General features: G+C 44.8%; 2 protein-coding genes across 8 annotated transcripts; one reads left to right on the top strand and one right to left on the bottom strand.

Moving 5' to 3' along the window:
• Positions 1-2090: 2090 nt before the first annotated feature.
• Positions 2091-10713, bottom strand: LOC148214468 (uncharacterized). 5 transcript variants are annotated; one of them, XM_088151301.1, is made up of 6 exons: positions 10648-10713; positions 9022-9626; positions 8601-8715; positions 8406-8473; positions 7003-7138; positions 2091-6097 (listed from the first exon to the last, which is right to left on the bottom strand). In XM_088151301.1, exons 2-6 carry the CDS (start codon positions 9553-9555, stop codon positions 4437-4439), a joined length of 2514 nt encoding a protein of 837 aa, XP_088007427.1. In that variant the 5' UTR covers positions 9556-9626; positions 10648-10713; the 3' UTR covers positions 2091-4436. The 5 variants fall into 5 exon arrangements, with proteins under 5 accessions (XP_088007427.1, XP_088007425.1, XP_088007428.1 ...); XM_088151299.1 differs by having other exon boundaries at positions 10561-10702; XM_088151302.1 differs by having other exon boundaries at positions 7009-7138; positions 10561-10702.
• Positions 10714-16527: 5814 nt separating this feature from the next.
• On the top strand, positions 16528-23215 carry LOC112542492 (uncharacterized). 3 transcript variants are annotated; one of them, XM_088151389.1, is made up of 6 exons: positions 16528-16657; positions 18328-18843; positions 19681-19798; positions 19919-19998; positions 20891-21017; positions 21477-23215. In XM_088151389.1, exons 2-6 carry the CDS (start codon positions 18439-18441, stop codon positions 22691-22693), a joined length of 1947 nt encoding a protein of 648 aa, XP_088007515.1. In that variant the 5' UTR covers positions 16528-16657; positions 18328-18438; the 3' UTR covers positions 22694-23215. The 3 variants fall into 3 exon arrangements, with proteins under 3 accessions (XP_088007515.1, XP_088007516.1, XP_088007514.1); XM_088151390.1 differs by lacking the exon at positions 16528-16657 and adding an exon at positions 16971-17562 and having other exon boundaries at positions 21480-23215; XM_088151388.1 differs by lacking the exon at positions 16528-16657 and adding an exon at positions 16974-17562.
• The last annotated feature ends 370 nt before the right edge of the window (positions 23216-23585 follow it).

Raw genomic sequence — 23585 nt, 5'->3', positions numbered from 1 at the left:
CGCACTCTCACTATGCTCCCTCACGACTCCTCCCTGGAGGACACAAGATTGGAGTCAGGTCATCCTCATCCCTTCAGAAGTAGCACTGGAATACCAGATCATTGGAAGGGGTGGAGGGCATAGTCTTTTGAACCCATCATCTGATGACTTGTTGCTCAGCCACATCAGCTTACAGGACCCAAAAGTCCGATGGTTCTGCTCAATTTGCACTCAGATTGCCTCCAGCAGTCTTGAGTCAAAAGGAGCCCCACGATGACCATCTTGCTTCCTGTGAAAGGTGTCCAGTGTCTTTGTCCACTCCTCTGTACACAGTATGACCATTCTGAACTCAGCTCTTCTCTCTCATTTTGCATAGCAATTATCTCCCAGGCAATGCAGTCCAGGCACATTCACAAACTGATTGACGAGTTAACCTCTTGTTTCTCAGAGTGCAATGCATTTATGAAAGAGAAGTTCCAATTAGCCTTTTCCTGTTGCTCCAATGATGTGGACATTTTCAGTCTTCTCCCCCTTGTTTCATTCTGACCAAGGGTTTAGAGGGGAAAACAAGAATTGCAGATTCTCCAGCCTCCATTTCTTAATTACTTGCATTCGTTGCCATCCATTGACATCAATTGGGATTTTTCTGTCTCTTTCCTTCCTGACTGGGTGGCTGCAGCTGCCCCCCTTCCATGCTTGCTCCATGTATTTAACCACTCCCAAGCCAAACCTGTGCTTCATAAATGTAACAGGAGCCCTTTGTGGGACTTCCTTCAAAGCTTGCTTTGCTTGCAAATTACCCATTTTCTCTCTCTTTTTTTCTCTTTTCCCTCTCAGAGACACTAACTTCCCATTTACTCATCTGATTTGATCTCTGTCCACAACTGGGATCTTTCCTTGTTGGCTTCTTTGTCTCCTGTGTTATTTGGGTCCTTGCATTTATGTAATGGGGAGGATCAGCTCTTTTATGATCTTTTACACTTTCATTTTCTCACTTCAACAACCCCTGGGGGCATGAGTGTACAATGATGCCCAGCCCTAGTGCACAGTGGGGTTAATTTAAAGGAGAAGGAAACACCACCGATACTGCCTGAGCACCGCTTTACATTTTTCCCTCCCTGCCTAAGTTTAGCAGCTAAGGCAGCTTCGAGGAGACAACAGGAAAAGGTAATCTGGGCAGGCATTTGGGGTCAGTGTCTGCCCAACACAAAGGAGACCACATTCACCCCTCCAGAGCCAAATCTCTCCTTGCATTCTGGACACCTCCAGTCGTCACTCAGTCAAGCTCGCAGAAAGATCAGGGATGGCTGAAGATTTGGGTAGAGAGAAACCACACATTCAACAAACCTCCCTAGCCACAAAAGACTTTTAGACACAGTGTTCTGTTTCAAGGTAGCAGAAACAGTTGCCGAGGAGCAGAAGTAGATAACGGCAGACAAGTAAAGCACCATTTGTAGTCCAGGAAGCAAAAGAGTAATCTAGTTACAATGCCAAAGTCACAAAGCCAAATTGGGTAGGCAGCCAGTGCAGAAGTCAGAAATTCAAGGACAGGATCCACACAAGACATGAGTTAGGTTTCCAAATGGTTGTTTTCTAACAGAGAGTAAAGGCAAAGTAAGCTACCTAAATCTCTCTGCTGGCAGCTGGCTGCAATTATTCAGGCCTCACCCTTTGCCTTGCAAGTCTCCTTGTTTGACACTGCTCTGCTTGCCTCTGCGTGCATCTGGGGCTTGGGGGTCGTGCCTCATCATCTGACTGCTCCAGCTGATCAGGAGATGCCTGTGGCTGATCAGCTTCAAATGCATCATGGCTTAATGGTTCCTGAGGCTGACACTCTACAGGCTCAGCTGGAGCAACATTGTCAGAATCAGATTCTCTGTCAGGTTGAGTCAGCCTCTGAATCGTGGCTCATGACACACAAACTGTTGTCTTACACACATTCCTAAACAGTGCTCTTGTTTGACACTGGGAAGGGACATGGGATCATGCTCACCATTCCATTCACCCTGAAGGGTGTCCTGCTATTCATCTCTGGTAGCAGCTCGAAGATTGTGAACCCCACTTCTCACACCAATTTCTGTAGAATCAAAACGCAGGCCCAAAGCAAATAATCAAGGCTGACTGCAGTGTTTATTAGACAGTACGTACTGGAGGGGACCCCACCAAAGGATAGTGATACCCCTGTGAACAAGAGATGCACTGATATTTATACATTTCAGGAAAAAGGGAAAGATGATGCAGGCATCCATATTCATAGGATGATGCAGACATAGATATACATCTTGAGTTACTTCCTGCCCTCCTGCCCTTTTGCTATCTATGAGTTTCAAAGAGAACTATTGTCTAGGAGAAAAGAAACAAATCAAGGAAGGGGATTGATTTAGAGTGTCAAAATGCCAGAACAGATTCATGGGTTGCCATGGGAATGCTCTGATAAGATTCACAGTAAGCTGGCTCTAAGGTTACTGCACATTCCTTTATATGTCAATTTGGTTTAGGTGCTGCCATTCATTTGAAAACAATGCACATGCATTTCAGGGGCTTCTCGTCATTCAGATTCCTTTTGTGAGAGAGGAATTCTTCATCCTGAAGTTCTTTCCACACACTATATATAATGATATACCTTTGACTGAAAAAGGTTCCCTGCTTCTGTATTCATATTGGTTGACTCAAGTCTCAGTTCTACATCTTGGATGTGAGTCTGATTATTTTTTGGTAACTTCACATCCCCAAGGTAGTTCCCCTTCTCATTTGTGTGTGTTTGGTCAATAAAAATTTCTGGAATCCAGTACATTCAAATGCTGAAGAAGTCTGCTCCAAATTTTTGAAGTAGTTTTTCTTAATTTCATATTATTTTATTTTGGTCCCCAATGATTTCCAAAGGTCTCTCTTCTTGCTTAATAATTAGGCAATGTCAGCACCCTGGAGTCATTTTCATTTTCATTCTCCTGAGTATCCCTAACTTGGGAGAAAGAAAGAGAGGGAGGGAGGGAGGAAAAATTTAAAGCACAACTCCTCTTAGTTGTTACTTTTAATTCAATATCACAATTATTCAATGGGACAATTCAATATCACACACCATCTCACTCTGTATACTTTGATGGAACTTGAGTTCCCTTTGGATCATAATATTGCTTCAGACCCCAGAATCTCTCTGCTGCACCATTTCCAACTTTTTGTGAGGACAGAGAAGTGTAGGGTCCTCTGATAAACTGTGAGTGTATTAAGGAATTCAAAAAGGAGGGGATAACAATTATAAGAAAAGGCAAAAGAAGGAAAGTTTAAATTATTGGAAGTGATTGTGGATCAGTTGAATTTCTATCTACATATCTGCTATAGCAGAAGAAAAACTAATAAAGCTTTGTCTTTGTCTGCCATCAGAGAGATACAGCTCCTTCTACTGCCTCAGGAGGCAGCACCTGTTAAATGTCTGCCTGTAGAAGAGAATGTACGTAGCCCAGAATTGAACTGTGGAGCCCCTGATGTCCTCTAAGCTCAGTTGTTTGCTTGCAGACATTTCATTACCCAACCAGGTAATATCATCAGTGCTAGTGAGTGTGGGGTTTGCTCCTTGCAGTTTGCCCTGCCAGTGTTGTTTGGGGTGTGGTTTTCTCCTTGGTAGTTCCTTGATCAGGGTATTGTTTTCTGTTTGTTTGTCTGGTGTTAATCCCTGCTTATCTGGGTATTGGCTGCTGGAGAGGATGTGCTCCGGCCTTTTTGTTTTCTTCTTAGCTATTTTATTGTCTCTTTTGAATGGTGTGTAAATGTAGTTACTGTATATGTCTGTTGATGTCTGATTTTTTTGAATGCCAAGCTTCCAGGAATTACCTTGCGTTTTTGGATTTAGCTTGGACTAGGATGCTGACAGTTTCCCAGTTGAAACTATAGCTGAGTCTGTCCATGTGTTGTGAGATTAAGGAGTTTTCATCATGTCTTCTGACTGCTAGTTGGTGTTCATGGATGTGCTCTGCCTCTCTGTCCTACATACAGTAGTGGCTGTTACAGTCCTTACGTGTTGTAGATGACTCCTGTTTTTTCTTCTTGGGCTACTGGGTCCTTTGGTTTACTTAAGATGTTTTGGAGGGCTTTAGTTGGTTTGTGTGCTACGGTGATGCCATGTTGTTGTAATAGCCTGTTGGTTGTTTCTGAGATGTTTTTGATGTATGGCAGTGTTATCCTTTTCATAGCTTGTGTTGGTTGTGCTGCAGTGGATTGAGTGGCCTGGCACTTTTTGATAAAGTTGGGTGGGTTATCCATTTTGTTGGAAGATGTTGTATAGGTGGTCTGTTTCCTTTTTCTGTTGTTCTGGGTTGCTGCAGTGTGATTTGCACTCATCTGAATAATGTTCTTACACAGCTCCTCTTATGGGAGGTTGGGTTGTTACTTTCGTAATGGAGAACTTGGTTAGTGTGGGTTTTAAGTATAAAAAGGAAATGCATAGATTTAACCAACTAAATCTAGAATTTACATGGTTTCTCACCCAAATGAATCTGTGTATGGGAAATTAGGTCATTACACCTGCTGAAGCTCTTTCCACATTCCACATATTTATTTGGATTCTCTCCTATGTGCATTCTTTTATGGGAAGTAAGTGTACTATGTTGGCTAAAGTGCTTTCCACACTCCATGCATTTATATGGCTTCTCCCCTGTGTGGATCCTTTTATGAACAGTAAGTGACCCATTTTCGCAGAAGCCCTTTCCACATTCCATGCATTTATATGGTTTCTCCCCTGTGTGGATCCTTTTATGGGAAGTAAGAGTACCCTTCTGAGTAAAGGTCTTTCCACACTCCAAGCATTTATATGGCTTCTCCCCTGTGTGGATCCTTTTATGGGAAGTAAATATACTATGTTGGCTGAAGTGCTTTCCACACTCCAAGCATTTATATGGCTTCTCCCCTGTGTGGATCCTTTTATGGGTAGTAAGCTCACTGCTATTAGCAAAGTTCTTCCCACACTCCATGCACTTATATGGTTTCTCCCCTGTGTGGATTCTTTTATGATAGGTAAGGGAATTACTATGACTGAAGCTCTTTCCACACTCTCTGCACACATACGGCTTCTCTCCTGTGTGGATCCTTTTATGGGAAGTAAGATTTCTGTGCTGGCTGAAGCCCTTTCCACATTCCATGCATTTATATGGATTCTCTCCTGTGTGGATCCTTTTATGAGAAGTAAGTGTACTTTGTTGGCTGAAATGCTTTCCACACTCAGTGCATTTATATGGCTTCTCCCCTGTGTGGATCCTTTTATGGGTAGTAAGTGTACTATGTTGGCTGAAATGCTTTCCACACTCAGTGCATTTATATGGCTTCTCCCCTGTGTGGATCCTTTTGTGGGAAGTAAGTTGACTACTATGAGGAAAACTCTTTTCACACTCCAAGCATTTATATGGTTTCTCGCCTGTGTGGATCCTTTTATGGGAAGTAAGTTGACCACTCTGAATAAAGGTCTTTCCACACTCCAAGCATTTATATGGTTTCTCTCCTGTGTGGATCCTTTTATGGGAAGTAAGCTCACTGCTATTTGTAAAGCTCTTTCCACACTCCATGCATTTATATGGTTTCTCTCCTGTGTGGATCCTTTTATGGGAAGTAAGTTGACTGCTATTACTAAAGCTCCTTCCACATTCCACGCATTTATATGGTTTCTCCCCTGTGTGGATGCTGTTATGGTAAGTAAGGGAACCACTATGACAGAAGCTTTTTCCACACTCCATGCATTTATATGGCTTCTCTTCTGTGTGGATCCTTTTATGAGATGTAAGAGACCCATTTTTAGGAGAAAGAGTGAAAGTCCAATTGGAATGTTTTCCATTGTCTCTGCATATATAATCTTCTCCTTTGGTTTGGGTTGAATAGTATTCATTTAAATCTAATTTGTCTTTGAATAGTTTTACACTTTCTCCAATATACTTTTTCCTTATTTTTCCTTGTTGGGCAACAAAGTCTTGTATCTGAGCATCAATGGAAGATGAACTTTCCTTATCCCAATTATTTGACTGCTTTCTCTCTTGCCTTTCTAGTTCCATTTGAATTGCAGGCTTCTCCGTTCCGTCTCCATGCCTGATCATTTGGAATGGTTCCCTGGAATCTTTATTCTCCTGCCCGTTATTACCTTCAAATAAAAAGAAAAATGAAAATGATAGCAAGATTAGGGGAAAAGATCAAATGGTAGGAAATCATATCAATTTCCTTCAGAAATTGTGCCAAATTCCAATATCTTGCAGTTTTGCATAATTCAGTGGCATGGTATAGAAATAATAATTCCTATATTCTTGAGCCATAAAAGCTTTGAAAATATCTAAAGCATCCTTTTTGTTTGGAGTTATCCTTATATATTCTAATTTCGTCCAGAGTCAGCTTTGAGTTAAGGAAGAATCGGGGAAGCATCCCAGGAGGTACTAGGAGAAAACCTAACATTTATTGGAGGGGGGCCAATTCCAGCAGAGACCTATGAGAGTTAAATCAATGTTGAAACTCATCCTTTCTTACTAACCAAGCTACCTTCCATTTGCTATTCATTTTTCTCTTGCCAAAATCACACGGTTACAGAGAAAAAAACCCAGGAGTTATTCTATTAATCCTAAGTAGCATCTTTGCAATGGAAAAATGGGACCATTCTGCCCCTAATCCTTAGGCTCAGGATACAATTGAAAAGGAAGAAAGCTCATTAACCCAAGACCCTGAAGAAATGACAATCGTTCACAGGACAGATAGGGAAGCACCTGGGTCGAAAAAGCTGAAATTGGTGTGATGGAGGCATCTCCTCAAGCCAGTAAGTTACTTTGTCAGTGATAGTTGAAATAGAAATGGAAAAATTGACCAGATGAAAAATGGCACAAGATGCATCTAAGCAGAGAGCTGTTGACCTCTTCCCTTCCTTGGAGCAGGAAAAGGTCAGAACTTTTCCTTCTCCCTCCCAAGAGATGACATCTGGTTGGAGATTTTTTAATAAGAAATAGCTGATGGCATCTGACTACAAAATGTCTTCCCGAAATCTCTGATTGGGGAGTAGCAAACCTTTACCCAGAGAGGCCACGGTCCTATAATTTTCCAGCATGACTTCCCAATGCAGCGCTTTCTGGTGAGGATCCAGCTGAGACCACTCCTCCTTGGAAAAATACACAGCCACCTCTTCGAAGGACACAAGACCCTCCTGGACAAGGAAAAAAAGAACAGAAGCAGCCCAGGAGGGTTTGCAAGATCTGTCCTATTGTTTACAAATTCCCAAAGCAAAGATATGAATTAAGTTAAATGGCTCTGCATGGTAAAATTCCAAGGTTTAGGTGAGAAAATGGACCGAGCCAAAAGCCTCTGACTGAAAAAAATATTTCAGGCAGGCTTGATCAACCTGATTGATTCTGCAGGGCTTTCAGTGCCATTCAGTGAAAGAAACCCCACCTTCCTTCTGGATCGATTGATCTATCTATTATCTCTATATCTATCTAATCTCCATCTATCCATCCATCATCAAAAGACTGTCAGTGTCTGGAGAGAATCAACGGGCAGATGGGCCTTGGAAACCCCACCTATCAGTGACTCCAATCTTTCCTGTGTTTGCAGAAGGAATTGGGGGGGGGGATTCTTTCTACCATTTCAGCAAATGGCTTATGGTGTCCCAGAAGAACCAATCCTGTCCATGCTCAACACCTTCATGAAAGTGCTGGGAGAGCACAGCCAGGGATTGGGTGGGGGGCCATGAATATCCAGAGACATGCAACCCAGTGTCTGCTTTTCAGATTGCAAGGAAGCTGCTAGTAGACCGAGCCATTGGCTGAATGGGAGATGAGAAAGCAGAGAAAATTTTCTGGGAAGGACATTTCTCAGTCTTTGCAAAGCTGGATTGTTTGGCCTCCAAATCCAGGTACAAATCAGAGGATTAGAAATTGTTTGGAAGCCAAAAGTGTCTTGATTCTACACTCTTTCAGAGCAACGTTTTACTTAGAGACTTTTCTTTCTGGCCAACTTCATTGGATTTTAATAATCTGCCTTATCTTTTAATCTGATGCACTTATTTTTCTTATCACTGGTTGTGAACAAAGCTTTTTAAAAATGGTAATGTGCCAGTGTGAGTATTTAGTTATTTTTGAATAGCCTTCCCCAATTCCAAGTCAAAGAATTACAAAAAGAATGCCTCTCTTGAAGGATTTTGTAAAAAATATAGTTATTGAAAATTAGGGAGGATAACTAGCACAAGGAGAGTTAAGTCCCAATCATAAAAAAAGATTTCCTAATAAAATTCTCACTTGATTCTTCCATGATGCTCAGGAACACAAAAATACCAAGCCCAAACAAGAGCTAAAAATGGAAGGAGAGAGTGCTATGTATACCACCTTTACTTCCTGAAGGAAAAGAATAAAACTCTAATGAATAAATTTCATTATTCATTATTCAAATCTAATAAACAAATTTCCTCCTCTTACTTGAGTTCGAGGTTCAACCACTGTTTCAGCTCCACCATAAAAAGCAGTCAATGTCATTCTTTTCTTCCCTATGAGGGAGACAGAATTTTAAAATGCATAATTAATAAAATAGGAGGAGGTATTCTATGGAAGAAAAGACATAGAGAAGATGAGACAGCTGGAATCTCTCTGGGGAATAGGAGGACCTTCGATTACCTCCTGAGGGGTCCTGACTTGAATCTTCCTGAGAGATTCTCCTGAAAAACAGCTCCTGAGGGGGATTTGAGGGATTCCTCCTTCCCTCAGGATCTCTGATGTCCACAGCGAAGGACTTGGAATAGTAGGCAGGAGAAAAGAAGAATTAACAGACATCACACAATATGAAGTGGATTCTTATTCTCTGAACACAATTTCAAATCCCCCAATGTCCATCAGTGAGACTGGAAAGTAAGAAAGGAATGGCTGTCCCAAATCTATCTTCTAGAATGGATAATGGAAAAATGTCCTACAAGAATTAGTGAAACATCTCCATATATTATGAATGGCAAAGAGCTCTGGTAGGGAGGGGTTAAGAATTCAAACACATTGTTTATTCCATTCAAACCCCTTCTGGGCTCCCAAAATGAAGGTCTCTCACCTGCAATTCGACCTGTTCCTTCTGCTCCTCCGCCTGGCTCAGGAGGAAGCCTTCCACCAGGGCCACCGCCTGGGAGGTGGTCTCTGCTCCACACTCCCGCACCCAGCTCTCCATCTGCAAGGGCAGAAGGGCCAGGAACTGCTCCAGAACAACCAGGTCCAGCATCTGTGCTTTTGTGTGCTTTTCTGGTCTCAACCATTGACTACAAAAATAGTGGAGTCGGCTGCAAAGCCCTCGGGGTCCCTCAGCTTCCTGGTATTGGATACTCCTGAAGTTCCAGGGCTGAACTTCTGAGTGGATGCTTTCCTCCTCCAGGATCTTCTGCCCAGATCTTGCCCAGATCTCCCCACAGCTCCCAAGCTGAACAGCAGAAGGGTATTTTCCAGTCCCCTCACTTGCTAAAGGTTGTGTCTCCATTCTTTCTCTGTCCTGCAATGCAACTCCAAATGGATCCAAGGAATCTTGTGGAGCTCCAAACGCTATTGTATTAATAGGTCTGTTCCTGTAGCTGCAGGAATGACCACAGCAGGCCATCCAGTCCTCTTTGCTCAAGAGATAATTTTGTCTGTATGCAAGGACTTAGAAATGGCTTCCAGTTTGTGTATCTGAGATGGAAAAGAAGATAGATTCCAAGAATTAGAAAGTGGTGGATTTAACCATTGCATAACACTCATCCCCATGGAAGGAAGTATTTTTCTGAGCTGGTAAAGAATTGCAGTAGCATTGAGCAGACAGATCCTCTGTGTGTGTGTGTGTGTGTGTGTGTGTTGCAAAATATGGGATTGACTTCCATCAAGGACTTGGAATACTCAATAAATGCACTTTGGAGCATTTTCTATTTCTTTTTTCTCACAAGGAAGGCCTTGCTTTTTTAAAAGCTGTATCTACATTCACCTACAAGCAGGGTTCGCACAACATGCCAAACCCCAAACAGGTTAACAAACCATGAAAGTTCACTTCACATAAAATGAAATGCCAATGAAATGACCCTGGTTTAGGATGTTCCATTTGTCTTTCTTCAGGGTTTGCTTTTCAAGAGCCAGGTCACCCTATGACACACAAGGAGGTTCACACAACATGCTGTAAGCCCAAACAGATCCACAAACCACAGGGGCCGAGTTCACACAAAGCACAGGCCCTGAAAAAACGGACCTTATGATGATGTCCTGGTTCACTCAGCCTCCTAAGACATGTTGAACTGCAGAGGATCCAACCTAATTTAGTCTCATCAGCACATAGTGAGAATGCAGGCACAATCTTTGGCACCTCCTTCCTTGCAAAGCTTTTCTTCTTTCCTGCTTGAGATTTGCAATGCAAACTCTCCCTCTCTTCCCACTCAGGGGCTCTTCCCAGGAAATGGGGCACGAAGGGCTCCCCCAGATCCCCTCCTCCTCCCTGGGGATTCTGGAGTTATTCCTGGGGGCAACACGGCTGGTCTGGAGCTCTGCTTCCCCCCCCCCCCGTTACATGGATGGAAAGGGGTGGCAGGGGAAGATGGGATCAGGGATCTCCCACCCCCCAGGACTCAGAAGATTAAACCTGGATTAGGACTTGGCATGTGTCTCTTCCTTCTCCAGCGCTAGAACCGTCTGCCTCCCTTTGCACGGGAAGAGGCCCCCTGCTCACCCAGGGCCACATCTGGCTCTCTTCCCTGGAAGGCTTTCCGGCAGCTTGTTGCCTGCAAAGCTCAAAGGGTTAAAGAGAGAGAGTGTAGCATCCTAGAGGGGCAAGCCGTAGTGATGTCACTCCCCTCCCACCCTCCTCTGGAAAGCCACCTCTGGCATTCGCCCTCCAGTGGCTCAATGCTGAAGCACAGGTGTTGCCTTCTGTTTGCAGAGGGAGCCCCTGGTGCATTCTGTGTGCAGTGCAGGTGCTCATGCAAAGAGGGGAGAAAGGGTGCATTTTCCATGGGGGGGCAGGAGGAAGGAGGCTGTTGTGTTGTGCCCCCCCATGGGCTGTTTGTGTATGGGGGCTGTTTGTGTTTGTGTATTAGGAATTTCCTATGTCCCCCCTGATTGTTGAATTGATATGTGACTAAGAAAGGAAGAAGTGTTGAGTGAAAGTACCCTTTGCCTCGTTATAATAGTGAAAAACACACCCCTGGGAGTACACATAAGATGCTAATGAGCCCCCCTCATGACCTATTATGGGGTACATAGTTGTAGTACGTATGTGCATCATATCATTCACCCGTGGATTTGTTTCAGCCAGTAGGAGTTGTGATGCATTTACCTGCTTAGCGAAGCATATGGAAACCTCTGGACAAGGCCCCTTTGCGCGCTCGATGTGGATTTCAGTCCTGAGGGCGCCTCTTTGCTTCTGTACAGAAACAAAGTGGGAAAGCCTTCCCTCGACTCTGTGCATAATTTGGCCCTCTCTTGCAACGGGTAAAAATGTACCCCAATCAGTTGGTCACCCTGTGGCCATCAGTGTCCCCCCTGATCAGGAAGTCTTCTCAATCCAGCTGCTTTTAACAACTTTAGAATGTCTCCAACCTTCCATTTTTAAGAAAATTTCTGGAGAAAGTTGTGTCCCTGCATAGAGGAACAGCAGGAGCAAAGGAACAGACAGGAAATGGAATTCATCATGCTAGATCACTAGGGGTTCCCTGGGAGATCAAGATTTATTTAAAAATAGCAGAGACTGAAGAAAAACCCTCCAGCCTTCAACACTGGGTTGGCTTGCCAGAGCGAGGATTGCACACGTGCGTGCATGTGGGAGGTGAGGAGTGAGGCGCACTTCCTGCCTTTCTGCAGGCACAGGGGCCTCAGGGTGGGTGCAGGAGATCCAGGGCTGGGCTGGCCTGGGCACCAGTGGCAGCAGGAGCCACCCACAAAGGGGGGGAGAGGGGGGAAAGGAAAAAGTGGTGGTCGTGGTGAAGGCTTTGGCATCAGGGTGCCAAGATTTCGGGAGAGGTTAAGGGGAGGGATGTTGGAGGTTGCAAGGTGTCAGCCCTCCTCTAGTTTTGCAAAGGAGGTGGAAAGGGGGGCTGAGAAATGAGAAGCTGGATTTGGGGAACGAGGTGCTGGTGGTGCAGAGAGAGGGGAGGAGGTCAGCCAACCTGGCGTCATCTGGGTCCCTGAGATGCATTTTGCACTTATCATTCATGACCATTTGATATATCGCTCAAAAACTGTACACGCCCTTAAAAGTAGCCCAAAATAGCCCAAAAAACCCGCAACAGGCCAAAAATTTCCCACAACTGATCTCCAAAACTCAAGTCTGGCCCAGAATTGAGTATTTGTGCAGCAAAAAACAAGCACAGCTTTCACATTAAAGAGGTAAGTTTCATTCTTTACTTTTAGTTTAAGAACACCGTTAATGCATACAGTGGGGCAAAAAAATATTTAGTCAGCCACCAATTGTGCAAGTTCTCTCACTTAAAAAGATGAGAGAGGCCTGTAATTTTCATCATAGGTATACCTCAACTATGAGAGACAAAATGGGGGAAAAAATCCAGAAAATCACATTGTCTGATTTTTAAAGAATTTATTTGCAAATCATGGTGGAAAATAAGTATTTGGTCACCTACAAACAAGCAAGATGTCTGGCTCTCACAGACCTGTAACTCCTCCAGGCTACTCTGTCCTCCACTCGTTACCTGTAGTAATGGCACCTGTTTGACCTTGTTATCAGTATAAAAGACACCTGTCCACAACCTCCAACAGTCACACTCCAAACTCCACTATGGCCAAGACCAAAGAGCTGTTGAAGGACACCAGAAACAAAATTGTAGACCTGCACCAGGCTGGGAAGACTGAATCTGCAATAGGCAAGCAGCTTGGTGTGAAGACATCAACTGTGGGAGCAGTAATTAGACAATGGAAGACATACAAGACCACTGATAATCTCCCTCGATCTGGGGCTCCATGCAAGATCTCACCCTGTGGGGTCAAAATGATCACAAGAACGGTGAGCAAAAATCCCAGAACCACACAGGGGGACCTAGTGAATGATCTGCAGAGAGCTGGGACCAAAGTAACAAAGGCTACCATCAGTAACACACTACGCCACCAGGGACTCAAATCCTGCAGTGCCAGGCGTGTCCCCCTGCTTAAGCCAGTACATGTCTGGGCCCGTCTGAAGTTTGCTAGAGAGCATTTGGATGCTCCAGAAGAGGATTGGGAGAATGTCATATGGTCAGATGAAACCAAAGTAGAACGTTTTGGTCTAAACTCAACTCGTTGTGTTTGGAGGCGAGAGAATGCTGAGTTGCATCCAAAGAACACCATACCTACTGTGAAGCATGGGGGTGGAAACATCATGCTTTGGGGCTGTTTTTCTGCAAAGGGACCAGGACGACTGATCTGTGTAAAGGAAAGAATGAATGGGGCCATGTATCGTGAGATTTTGAGTGAACACCTCCTTCCATCAGCAAGGGCATTGAAGATGAAATGTGGCTGGGTCTTTCAGCATGACAATGATCCCAAACACACCGCCCGGGCGACGAAGGAGTGGCTTCGTAAGAAGCATTTCAAGGTCCTGGAGTGGCCTAGCCAGTCTCCAGATCTCAACCCCATGGAAAACCTTTGGAGGGAGTTGAAAGTCCGTGTTGCCCAGCAACAGCCCCAAAACATCACTGCTCTAGAGGAGATCTGCATGGAGGAATGGGCCAAAACACCAGCAACAGTGTGTGAAAACCTTGTGAAGACTTACAGAAAACGTTTGACCTCTGTCATTGCCAACAAAGGATATATAACAAAGTATTGAGATGAACTTTTGATATTGACCAAATACTTATTTTCCACCATGATTTGCAAATAAATTCTTTAAAAATCAGACAATGTGATTTTCTAGATTTTTTTCCCCATTTTGTCTCTCATAGTTGAGGTATACCTATGATGAAAATTACAGGCCTCTCTCATCTTTTTAAGTGGGAGAACTTGCACAATTGGTGGCTGACTAAATACTTTTTTGCCCCACTGTATATATAGGCATTAAGGGTTAGGGTTAGGGTTGAAACAAATATAATATGAAACAAATATAATCATTTTGTAACTTTTGGTCTATATTTGAACCTGAATATGCAGGGGTTTGAGCATGAAACTGAGCAAACTCAGGGAGGCAGTGAAGGACAGGAAGGCCTGGCGCAATATGGTTCATGGGGTCACGAAGAGTCGGACACGACTTAATGACTAAACAACAACAATGCAGGGGTTCCCTGAGGCCTGAAAAATATTTCACAGGTTCCTCCAGGGTCAAAAGGTTGAGAAAGATCACCTCCCCCAGCAGTTCCATGTAGGGGTTAGGGGTCCTTCCAGAACCACCTTGGCCTCTCCAGCGCGACACTTTTCAGTGCATCTGGATTCAGGGGGAGTCTAGCAAAAATAAGAATATGAAGCAAAATGTGTTAAATGTTGTCCATGGAAATGAATGCTTGAGAAGGAAAAGTTTCCATCAATGGCTGGAACTCAGCAGAGAGTAATAAGATGTAACCCTTCCATGGAGTTGGAAACGTTGCTATTGCCAAGATTGATTAACAACCTGGATGATCTTAGGGGGAAAAATGACTGACTCGTTACCCTAAATGGAAAGACAGGGTATCAAATAAATTAAATCACGTGAATATGTTTTCTTTTGTAATTTCTTTTACCTGTACACATAGGATGCCAAGAAAAACGAGGCCACACCGACTCCTAAGCTCAAAAATAAAAGTCTGTCCACTTTAGGGAAGTCACCACACCACCACCTTACCCACTGTCATCCCATGAACTGCAGACCGTGATCAAGGAAGCAAGATTCATGCAGACTGTTGTGAGTTTGAAGGAGAAGAATTAGGGATTAGAGCACAGAGTCTTCAGAACTTAGAAACTTCCATCCCCCTTTGATTAGTGAATTTATTAAGGCAGGGTCTTTGAAACGTCAGAATCTCTTTTTTCCTAAAAAGTTGGCATGACGGATTGAGAATACTTATTTGACATATCTGCAATGGCATCTCTCATCTGCTGATTTAGAGATGTTGCTCTTTCAAGGGTGAAGCCCTCTAAATACTACCTCCCTCTGCTCCTGCTTCCGCTAAAGCGATTAGCGGGCCCCAAGTGCTGGGGCCAAGAAACATCTCTGCTCCCAACCTGCCAGGCTGCCTAATGTAACCTCTGCTTTGCCTCTTCTCATTTCGGCACGGCAGCAAGAGGATTTGCTTGTTTCCTTGGGAGAAAGAGAGGTATCTTAAGGGTTAAAAGCACTATTTGCAGCCCTGGGAAAGCAGGAGGGTATGGCTTGGGAAGCCACGCCCCCTTCCAATTTTGAATCTCAGAATAGTCCAGGTGGCCGGGTGGAAACAGCCAGGGCAGGTGGATGCTGTGAATAAAACTGTCCCACTGACCTGAAGAAACAAGAGGGACCAGAAGGGAAGCAGATTTGTGCGGCTCCAGAACGATCTGACTTTCTTCCTCAAATAATCTAGACTTGGTCTAACTCCTCAAATAACCTCTTTTTAACATCAAGATACATTGCAGTACTGTCTTGATATTTGTCAATTGAGTCTACTGGGAGTCTGGTTGGACTTGGCATACAAACTCAATAACTTAAGTTATAAGGAAACTATGCATAGCAGCCAACACTCCTATCATCAAATGAGGAATGAAGTTTATTTATCGATTGATCGGATTTACATAGCCGCCCATCTCACGGATATGACTCTGGGCGACGTACACTTGAAACAAAAACTATTAAAAACGGAGTCTTAAAAAACCATTAAAAATAAATATAAACAATGCCATGGGAGAGTGCCTTCAAGATCTTACATGCAATAAGGCCATTTTGCGGGCTCCCTATTGCCATGTGATTCCCACGCCTGCTGACAAAACCACATTTTAAGGGTTTTCTGGAAAGTCCACAGGAAAAAGACATGTTCTTAAGACTCTCCTCGTAAATTCCCCACTTAAGCTGCAAAAGGAATAAATACTTTTGAAATTGCTCTTTACTGATTGATCTTTTACAACAGGAGTTCTTTTCTTTCTTTTTAAAAAAAAATTTAAAACAGAATTTGTACCTTATTTTTCTGAGCTCCCTTTGTTCTTTCATGATCTCAAGATATTCTAGGCCACTTTAAATTCTCAGCATTTTTTAAAAAAAAAAACCTTTTCAGCCATTCCTATTTTCTGAGGAGCTCTTCATTTCATCTGTCATTTGAAGGGACATTTCTCCTCATGTTCCTTTATTAAATTAGTTTATTCGTAGGGTATCTCTCACATTTCTTTATTAAATAAGGTTTGTTAATGTTCCAATATTGGCTGCCATTTCTCCGTTTTCTTTTGTCTTTTCTATTCCAATTTTCACTCATTGAGACGAGCACATTCCCACCTTAATTTTTTCACCACCTTTCAATTTCTGAGGTAAATTTTTTTGCAATTTTGTTTCTTTCTGCAGTTTTTCTGCTGGGGGACATTTTTTAAAATCACTTCTATTTCTCTTTATTCAGGACCTTAATTTTCAACCCATGTGGTCGCTCAGAGTTGGCACAGAATCCCTCCAAAACTAGATCCGAGCACAGAACAGGACCACTTTCCCCACAGCCGCCGCCTCGCGAGGTAGTCTGGGGCAGAGAGCAAGGGAGGCCCCCTTGATGGGAATACGGAGGAACCGTTGCCGAGGGAAGCGGGGCTGAGCCCCCGTTGACGTCCAGAGCAATGAGGTACTGTTGGGACGCGACTCAGACGGAGGCCTCCCGAATCCACTGGCTTAGAGGAGGGAGAGGGAGGGACGCCATGGCCGGCCTGGCAGTGCTCCGTCACGAGAGTCAGCCACAGCAGGAGGAGGCTCGGCCTTCCCGCGGAGCTGATTCTTGGCCTGGTCGACCTGCCGGGGCTGCCGGTGGGGCCGAGAGACGGCGCCAAGAGCCTGGCTCAGAGGGCGCCGCGGGGAGGTCACGGGACCAAGGAATACCCCGCCTTCGCCACGCGAGCCCCGCCCCTTTCAGAGGGGCGTTCTGGAGCCGCTCTGGTCATGCGGACTAGCGCCCCTGCTTGGGCCGCTCCGGGCTGGACGTTCACGAGGCCTTAAGAGCCGGAAATGGTCCTCGGATGGTGTTCTCAGATCCGTAAAGCCAGCTGAGAAACTCTGGCATATTGACTGATTCCGTGTCGGCTACGTGAAACCGACCCACTGATCTAGCCGGGCGCGACTCCTGCTTCGGCGCCACCCCTCGGTTCTCGGGCAACCGTGAATGCAAGAGAAAGGGCTGCCCGTCCAAGACCGCAAAGGACACCGGTCGGCGGTCCCAATCTCGCCTGTGACACGCCAACGCCGCCAGGGGGCGCTGCTGCGGTCAGATGGCGGGCTCCTGGCGGGCTCCGGCCCCGGGAAAGCGACGGAGCACGCGCCGGGTGACTTCCCCGCAGTCTGCCGTCTCTCTGGAGAAAGCCGGGCGAGAGTTTTCCCGAGGGCGGAAAGGAGCGCGTCAGACGCTTCCCTCCCTGAGTCCCCGTCTCCCTCCCTCTGAACCCTGAGCCTGCCAAGAGGGAAGGGGCTGCAGGAGGATCCTGCGGGAGCGGAGAGGCTGAGCGAGGGGACCCCGGGCAGAAATGCCCGCTGCTCGGGGTGAGGAGGCATTGCTGGGGACGGCAAGCCCTGTCTCCGGGAAGAGGCTGGAGGTCCCGGCTTGCGAGCCTCCCCGCCGCGTGCAGCCCCCGCAGCCGCTTTTCAGGCATCTTCTGGGCGAGAGAGAGCGCTCCTGCAAAACAGGATCAATCCCCCCCCCCCAGGGATCTCAGTTTGCTTCTGGGGAGATGAATCTGCTGATGGGGGAGGAGGGACCGGGGGAGAAGCGGCTGCAAGCAGAAAACGGGGGGCAATCCCAGGAGTGGGGGTGGGAGTCAGTTGGCCTGGCCTTTTGCAGGGAGGATCCAGGCTGGCTCACTTGTTTTCGCGTTAGATACAGTAGCCCTTGAAGCCGTGAGAAAGAAGGTCCTTCTAAGTCCTGTCTGGAGGGAGAGGTCAGGGATAAGTATGAGGACTCTCCCTGCAGTGACGGCTGCCTGCCCGGCTGCCTGCCTGCCTGCCTGCCTGCCTGCCTGCCTGCCTGCCTGCCTGCCTGCCTGCCTGCCTGCCTGCCTGCCTGCCTGCCTGCCTCTATCCCCGGGGCAGCAAAAGATGCTTCTTTGAGATTATTTTGGGGGAGAGAATTGGCTCTTATGCCTCCACACTCTATAAGGATTCTGCTTAAAGAACCAAAGGGGTTGAGTTCTCAGTGAGAACATCTGGACCAGCTTCTGGTCTACCTTTCTCACTCATTCCAGCTGTTTCTTTTCTACCTGAACTAAAAGCGGAAGTTATCTTGTTCTTTTCATGGGTTTCTTTTTGCAGATGAAAACCACTGCTACGAAAGAAGACTAACAGCTTCATGCTCCTCCCAAGGGGAGTGATTTCAGAGATCCAGGAGAAACTGTACTCCAGTTTTGAATTGGATTTGGGAACATGGAGTGTATGGACCCCCCAGGAGAAGGAACATTACACGTTCTTCATGGCACCCAGCCTGAGATCAGAGGAAAAGGAGCTGGGCAGAAGAATGCTGTTGACGAAATCATTAGCTTGCACCATCGGTGCCAGCGTTTCAGGGACTTTCATTATGAAGAGGCCAAGGGACCACGGGTGGTTTGCAGCCAACTCCACTATCTTTGCAGTCAGTGGCTGAAGCCAAAAAGGAGAACGAAAGCTGAGATGCTGGACCTGGTGCTCCTGGAGCAGTTCCTGACTGTCCTGCCCCCGGAGATGGAGAGCTGGGTCCGGGAGTGTGGAGCAGAGACCTCCTCCCAGACGGTGGCCCTGGCAGAGGGCTTCCTCCTTGGCCAAGAAGAAGAAAAGAAGCAGGAAGAGATGCAGGTGAGAGTATTTCCTCCTAGTATCTTTAAATTTGTGGGAACATAAGTATAACAGTGTTCTTGAATGTTTACATACCTTGCTATCAAGAGTCTTCTGTGGGCAATATTAAAGTAAATCGTTAGGCAAATGGTTCTACTGGTTGTTTCCAGATACCACGTCTCTTGCTGTCTAGTGAGGTGGAGGAAGTCTAGACTAAGTTACCAGCCTCAGCTTCCCCCATGCCACATGCAGTATTTCCTGCCAACAGTGAGGAGAAGATTGCTGAATTCTGGCACATGTTGGCCAGTTTGCCTCAAGCATGACCAAATCCCAGATGTACCTCAAGCACATGCCTGCGCTTGTATACAATGTAGGATCTCAAACACAGAGTCCACCTTGTGAACCCGCCTACTGCTGCCCTCGTCTTACCCACTCGGAGGTGTAGCAGTCTACATAACAGTAGGTGATTTTGAGTACCTTGTCTACATACGGTGGAAGCAAGGATGGCTTGCAAGATCAGAAAGCAGAGTTAGAGTGAGTGATGGTGGTGTTGCCATCTACATTTAAATTATCCTGAGTTCCTGTTCCTTCTCTCTTCATTGGCTTTGTGTTGCCTTGCTTCCTGTATGATTAACAGCGTGATAGGAATATATGTGATCTCATAACATGATGACAATATTTAACTAACTCCTTAGGCAGATTTTTCCCTTGGTCACGTCCAGACAACATATTTGACGCAAGTTCTTCAATGCTACCTTCTTTCTCCACTGCTGAAAATTTTGGACTTGAGAGAGCAAGAATCCACTTCTTCCCATTTCCTTAACTCCACTTCTTCTTTGTTCTTGGATTCGGCCTCAGAGCCAGGGTCCCTTGGTGGAGATGGTTGCTGAATGCCCCAAGGCAACAGGACATTTCTCTCAGGAGCAACTCTTGAGGGAGATTTCCCCAGAAGATCCAAGTCAAAACACCTTATCAGGTAATTGTGAAATTCTTCCACAAGAAAGTCATCTCTCTTTCTCTCTTTCCTCATGTGTCTAGTGTTTCTCCAGATTTCACGAAGGATGCTTTCAGACTACCAATTTTGTTTCCCACACAGGGAGCAGGACATCGTTAGTATTTGTAGAATTGGCTCCTCATGACTGTCGAAGAGAAACCACACCTGTGATTCCAGCTCTGGTAAGTGGAGGAACAGCAGAAAAATATGCAAGGAAACATTTGGAGATCTCTCTTTTTTAACAGGAGTCTACGCACACCGTATTTCTTAGGAATAGGGTTTGTATTCATTGTGCCTTGTGGTCTTCAATAACTAATTTGGAAAAAAAAAAAAAAACCCTCCAAGATACAGGTTTAAAATTAGCAAACAAAAATTAACAGTTATAGACAAGTGCTAAAGTACAGTATTTGCCTGGTAGATGACTATTCAGAGCCAGTTAAATAATCATCTAATTACAATAACAAAAGAATAATTTAATACCAATTCAAAGAAAGGAAAGCTCATGAGATTTAAAAAATGATGTACTGTAAGTTAAGTGTTTCCCAGGCAAAAATGTTGGGAGGGGTTAGTTGAATTTAATTCAATTTCAATATTATTACAACTTTTATCCAGCAAAATTGCAGCAGGGATTCTTAACCTGGGGTCCACAAACCCTTGGGGATCCATCGATGGATTTCAGGAGCACTCCAAGAACTCAGACGGAAAAAAAATTGCAACTATATTTTATACAACTAAAATTTAGCTTTTCATTTTCAGTTATGTGGGTAGGCAATGAAGGATGGCCTCAAGACTCCAGAAATGTTTAACTTCAGTGACTCTCACGATCTAAAATTATATCACGAAAAGGGGTATTGTCTTGTTATTGGTGTAATGGATTAAGACACACAGACATTATGTATTAGTTATTTTGTTAATGTTTTGATAAGTGTAATCTGTAATCCTGGGGCTCAGAGTGAGGGGCTGGGAGATCGATCCATCTTCTTTTGCATAGTTTGAAGACTGCAGATACGGTGCTCTTCCACAATCTGCTTTAATGCCTGAAGTTACATAAGGAATGTTTTCTTCCTCTTTCAGTGTCCTGTATCCTTCGAGGAGGTGGCTGTGTATTTCACTGAAGAGGAATGGGCACTGATGGGTTCTGAACAGAGAGCCTTGCACGGGGAGGTCATGCTGGAGAACTCAAGGAACATGGCTTCTCTGGGTAAGGGCCCCTCTTTGCTCTTATGAAAATAGTCAGAGAATCTATTTTCTTGTCAGAATTTCTTGTCGCTCTGTTTCTCTCAAGATGATGCCAAACATGAGGTTGTCTTCTAGCCATAGGACAGAGACCGATCTGCCTGGGGTGCTGAGGAAAACAAGAGGTTGAAGGGACCTCCTTCAATTTAGGATGCATTGACCATTTCTCATCTGGAATTTAAAGATTTTCTTTAGCAACCTTAGCAGTTTCTGTTTAATCTCACAGCTAAGAAATTAACACTTCAGCTTCTAAGATTATTTTTCTCATCTTTCGCTCATCACTCTCATCTACATAACATTGGTCGCCAAGTATGGAAAGAGGAAAGATTAGAGATGCTGAAAGAAGAGATGCAACTTATGCATGCTGAGTTTCTGCCTTATCCTAGTAATATTTTCATCTGTTACGTTTCATTATTTCCCCAAGGAGCTGATGGGCAGGAGGATAAAAATGATGAGGAGACAAGGATGTTATCATTGCAAACCATCAAGCAAGAAGTTCAAGAAGAGATATTTCAATATCCGTGGGGACTAAAAAGACCTGAGAGCCACCAGTTCAGTGATACAGAGAAGCCTTCTTCTCAAAGTGCAGGAAGTCATGACTTCCTGACCCAAGAACATTGGAAAGAGAACGAAACGAACGATTTCCTCATGCGTGGCGAAATATTCAAAGATGAACCTGATTTAAGCAATCGTTACAGAATCCACATGGAAAGGCAACTCTGTGAATACAGACAGCGCCAAATGAGTTCTGAAGTCTCTGTTAGGTTATATCAAGGTGTAGCTACAGAAAAGAAACAATATGTATGCAAAGAGTGTGGGAAACACTTTTGCGACTCTCATTCTCTTATGAGACACGAAAGGATCCACACCGGGGAGAAACCGTATAAGTGCACAGAGTGTGGCCAGAGCTTCAGTCAAAGCAGTAACCTTATTTCCCATAAGAGGATCCACACGGGGGAAAAACCTTTCACGTGCACGCAGTGTGGAAAGTGCTTCAGAAGGAGCACTTCCCTCACTTACCATGAAAGGAATCACACAGGGGTGAAGCCGTATAAATGCAAGGAGTGTGGAAAACACTTCTGCGACTCCCATTCGCTTACCAGGCACGAAAAGATCCACTCAGGGGAGAAACCCTTTAAATGCACGGAGTGTGGGAAGAGTTTCAGTCAAAGCACTTACCTCACTTACCACAAAATGACCCACACAGGGGAAAAACCCTATCAGTGCAAGATATGTGGGAAAAGCTTCATCATGAGCAGCTCCCTCACTTACCACGAAAGGATCCACACAGGGGAGAAACCCTATAAATGCCTGGAATGTGGGAAGAGTTTCCTCCAGAGCTGTCACCTCACTTCCCATAAAAGGATCCACACTGGGGAGAAACCATATAAATGTAAGGAGTGTGGAAAAGACTTCTGCGACTCCCATTCGCTTACCAGGCATGAAAGAATCCATACTGGGGAGAAACCATATAAATGCATGGTGTGTGGAAAGAGCTTTAGAAGGGGCAGTTCGCTTACTGACCACGAAAGGATCCACACAGGGGAGAAGCCCTATCAATGCATGGAGTGTGGAAAGAGGTTTACTCACAGCGGTCACCTTAGTTCCCATAAGAGCATCCATGGGGGAGAAACCGTATAAACGCATGGAGTTTGAAAGGAGCGTTGGTATGATCAATTGCCTTACTTTCCATAAAATGATCAGCTTGGGTGGAATCACACAAATGTCTTTGATGCCTTATTCCTGCTGCTCTGCTGATCGTCTAAAGTATGCATCTTTCTCTCCCCTGTGCAGTAACGTCTTCCCCTTCCCTCATATTGTTAAGGCTACAGGTGGACTTTCAGTGTTGACACACTCAACTTTCAGCTCTGTCTTTTGAGCACTTCCCCTCGGGGGCACCTGGATCCCTATCAGATTGGCATTTTGTAAACTAGCAGTGCAGTGCTGCTGGGCCCTATGGATTCTTTTATTCACTGGTTGCCTATGTGGTTTTTTAAAAAATTGGGATTTCTAACAACGTATATTGTTAAACGTGTGCTTTGCGTGTGTGTTTATACGACTTTCTTTGACTTGCTCAGCATCCTTGTCAATTGGGCTGGCTATAGATATTTTGAAAGAAAGAAAGAAATAGTAAAATAATAATAAAAGACTCCTGATCTCTTATCCTTATGTTTGGCTAGGGGGACTCTCAGATGCACCCATTCCCCCAGTTGAAAAGCGAACCATTGATGTTTAAAACATGTCTTAACCATATTTTTCATGGCAGAGTGATAACCAGAGGTAAGAAACAAAAAGAAATGCAATCTATTTTTACTCGACAGCGTGCAAACGTGAGATAAAACTAAGTTGACAAAATAAACTAAGTTGGCTATCGAAGAATAGATGATAGATTTCTACAGAGAAAGAATTTCATCATCAAGAGTTCAAGCCGATGACCGCAGTGCAGTGTCCAAGTAGGGCCCAAACCGAAATGGAATCCTCTCAAGATGAGCTGTAGGTGGCAGAGGGAGACAACGAGAGGAGGACACCACAT

This window comes from Python bivittatus, unplaced genomic scaffold, assembly GCF_059951505.1.
Source record: "Python bivittatus isolate LINGU-HERP-01145 unplaced genomic scaffold, Pbiv_v1 ctg000650_np1212, whole genome shotgun sequence".
Lineage (NCBI taxonomy): Eukaryota > Metazoa > Chordata > Lepidosauria > Squamata > Pythonidae > Python > Python bivittatus.
Note: the sequence above shows the minus strand (reverse complement) of the source record. Positions and strands in the feature narration are given on the sequence as shown.

Bases quoted from the DNA above. Each gene is read 5' to 3' on its own strand.
- LOC112542492 (XM_088151389.1), top strand. From the start codon at position 18,439: ATGGAGTGTATGGACCCCCCAGGAGAAGGAACATTACACGTTCTTCAT. The intron at 18,844-19,680 runs GTGAGAGTATTT...ATTCGGCCTCAG, and splicing joins AGAAGCAGGAAGAGATGCAG to AGCCAGGGTCCCTTGGTGGA. The intron at 19,999-20,890 runs GTAAGTGGAGGA...TTCCTCTTTCAG, and splicing joins CACCTGTGATTCCAGCTCTG to TGTCCTGTATCCTTCGAGGA.
- LOC148214468 (XM_088151301.1), bottom strand. From the start codon at position 9,555: ATGGCCTGCTGTGGTCATTCCTGCAGCTACAGGAACAGACCTATTAAT. The intron at 8,474-8,600 runs GTAATCGAAGGT...TCTCCCTCATAG, and splicing joins AAGTCAGGACCCCTCAGGAG to GGAAGAAAAGAATGACATTG. The intron at 7,139-8,405 runs GTAAGAGGAGGA...TTCCTTGTCCAG, and splicing joins TGGTTGAACCTCGAACTCAA to GAGGGTCTTGTGTCCTTCGA.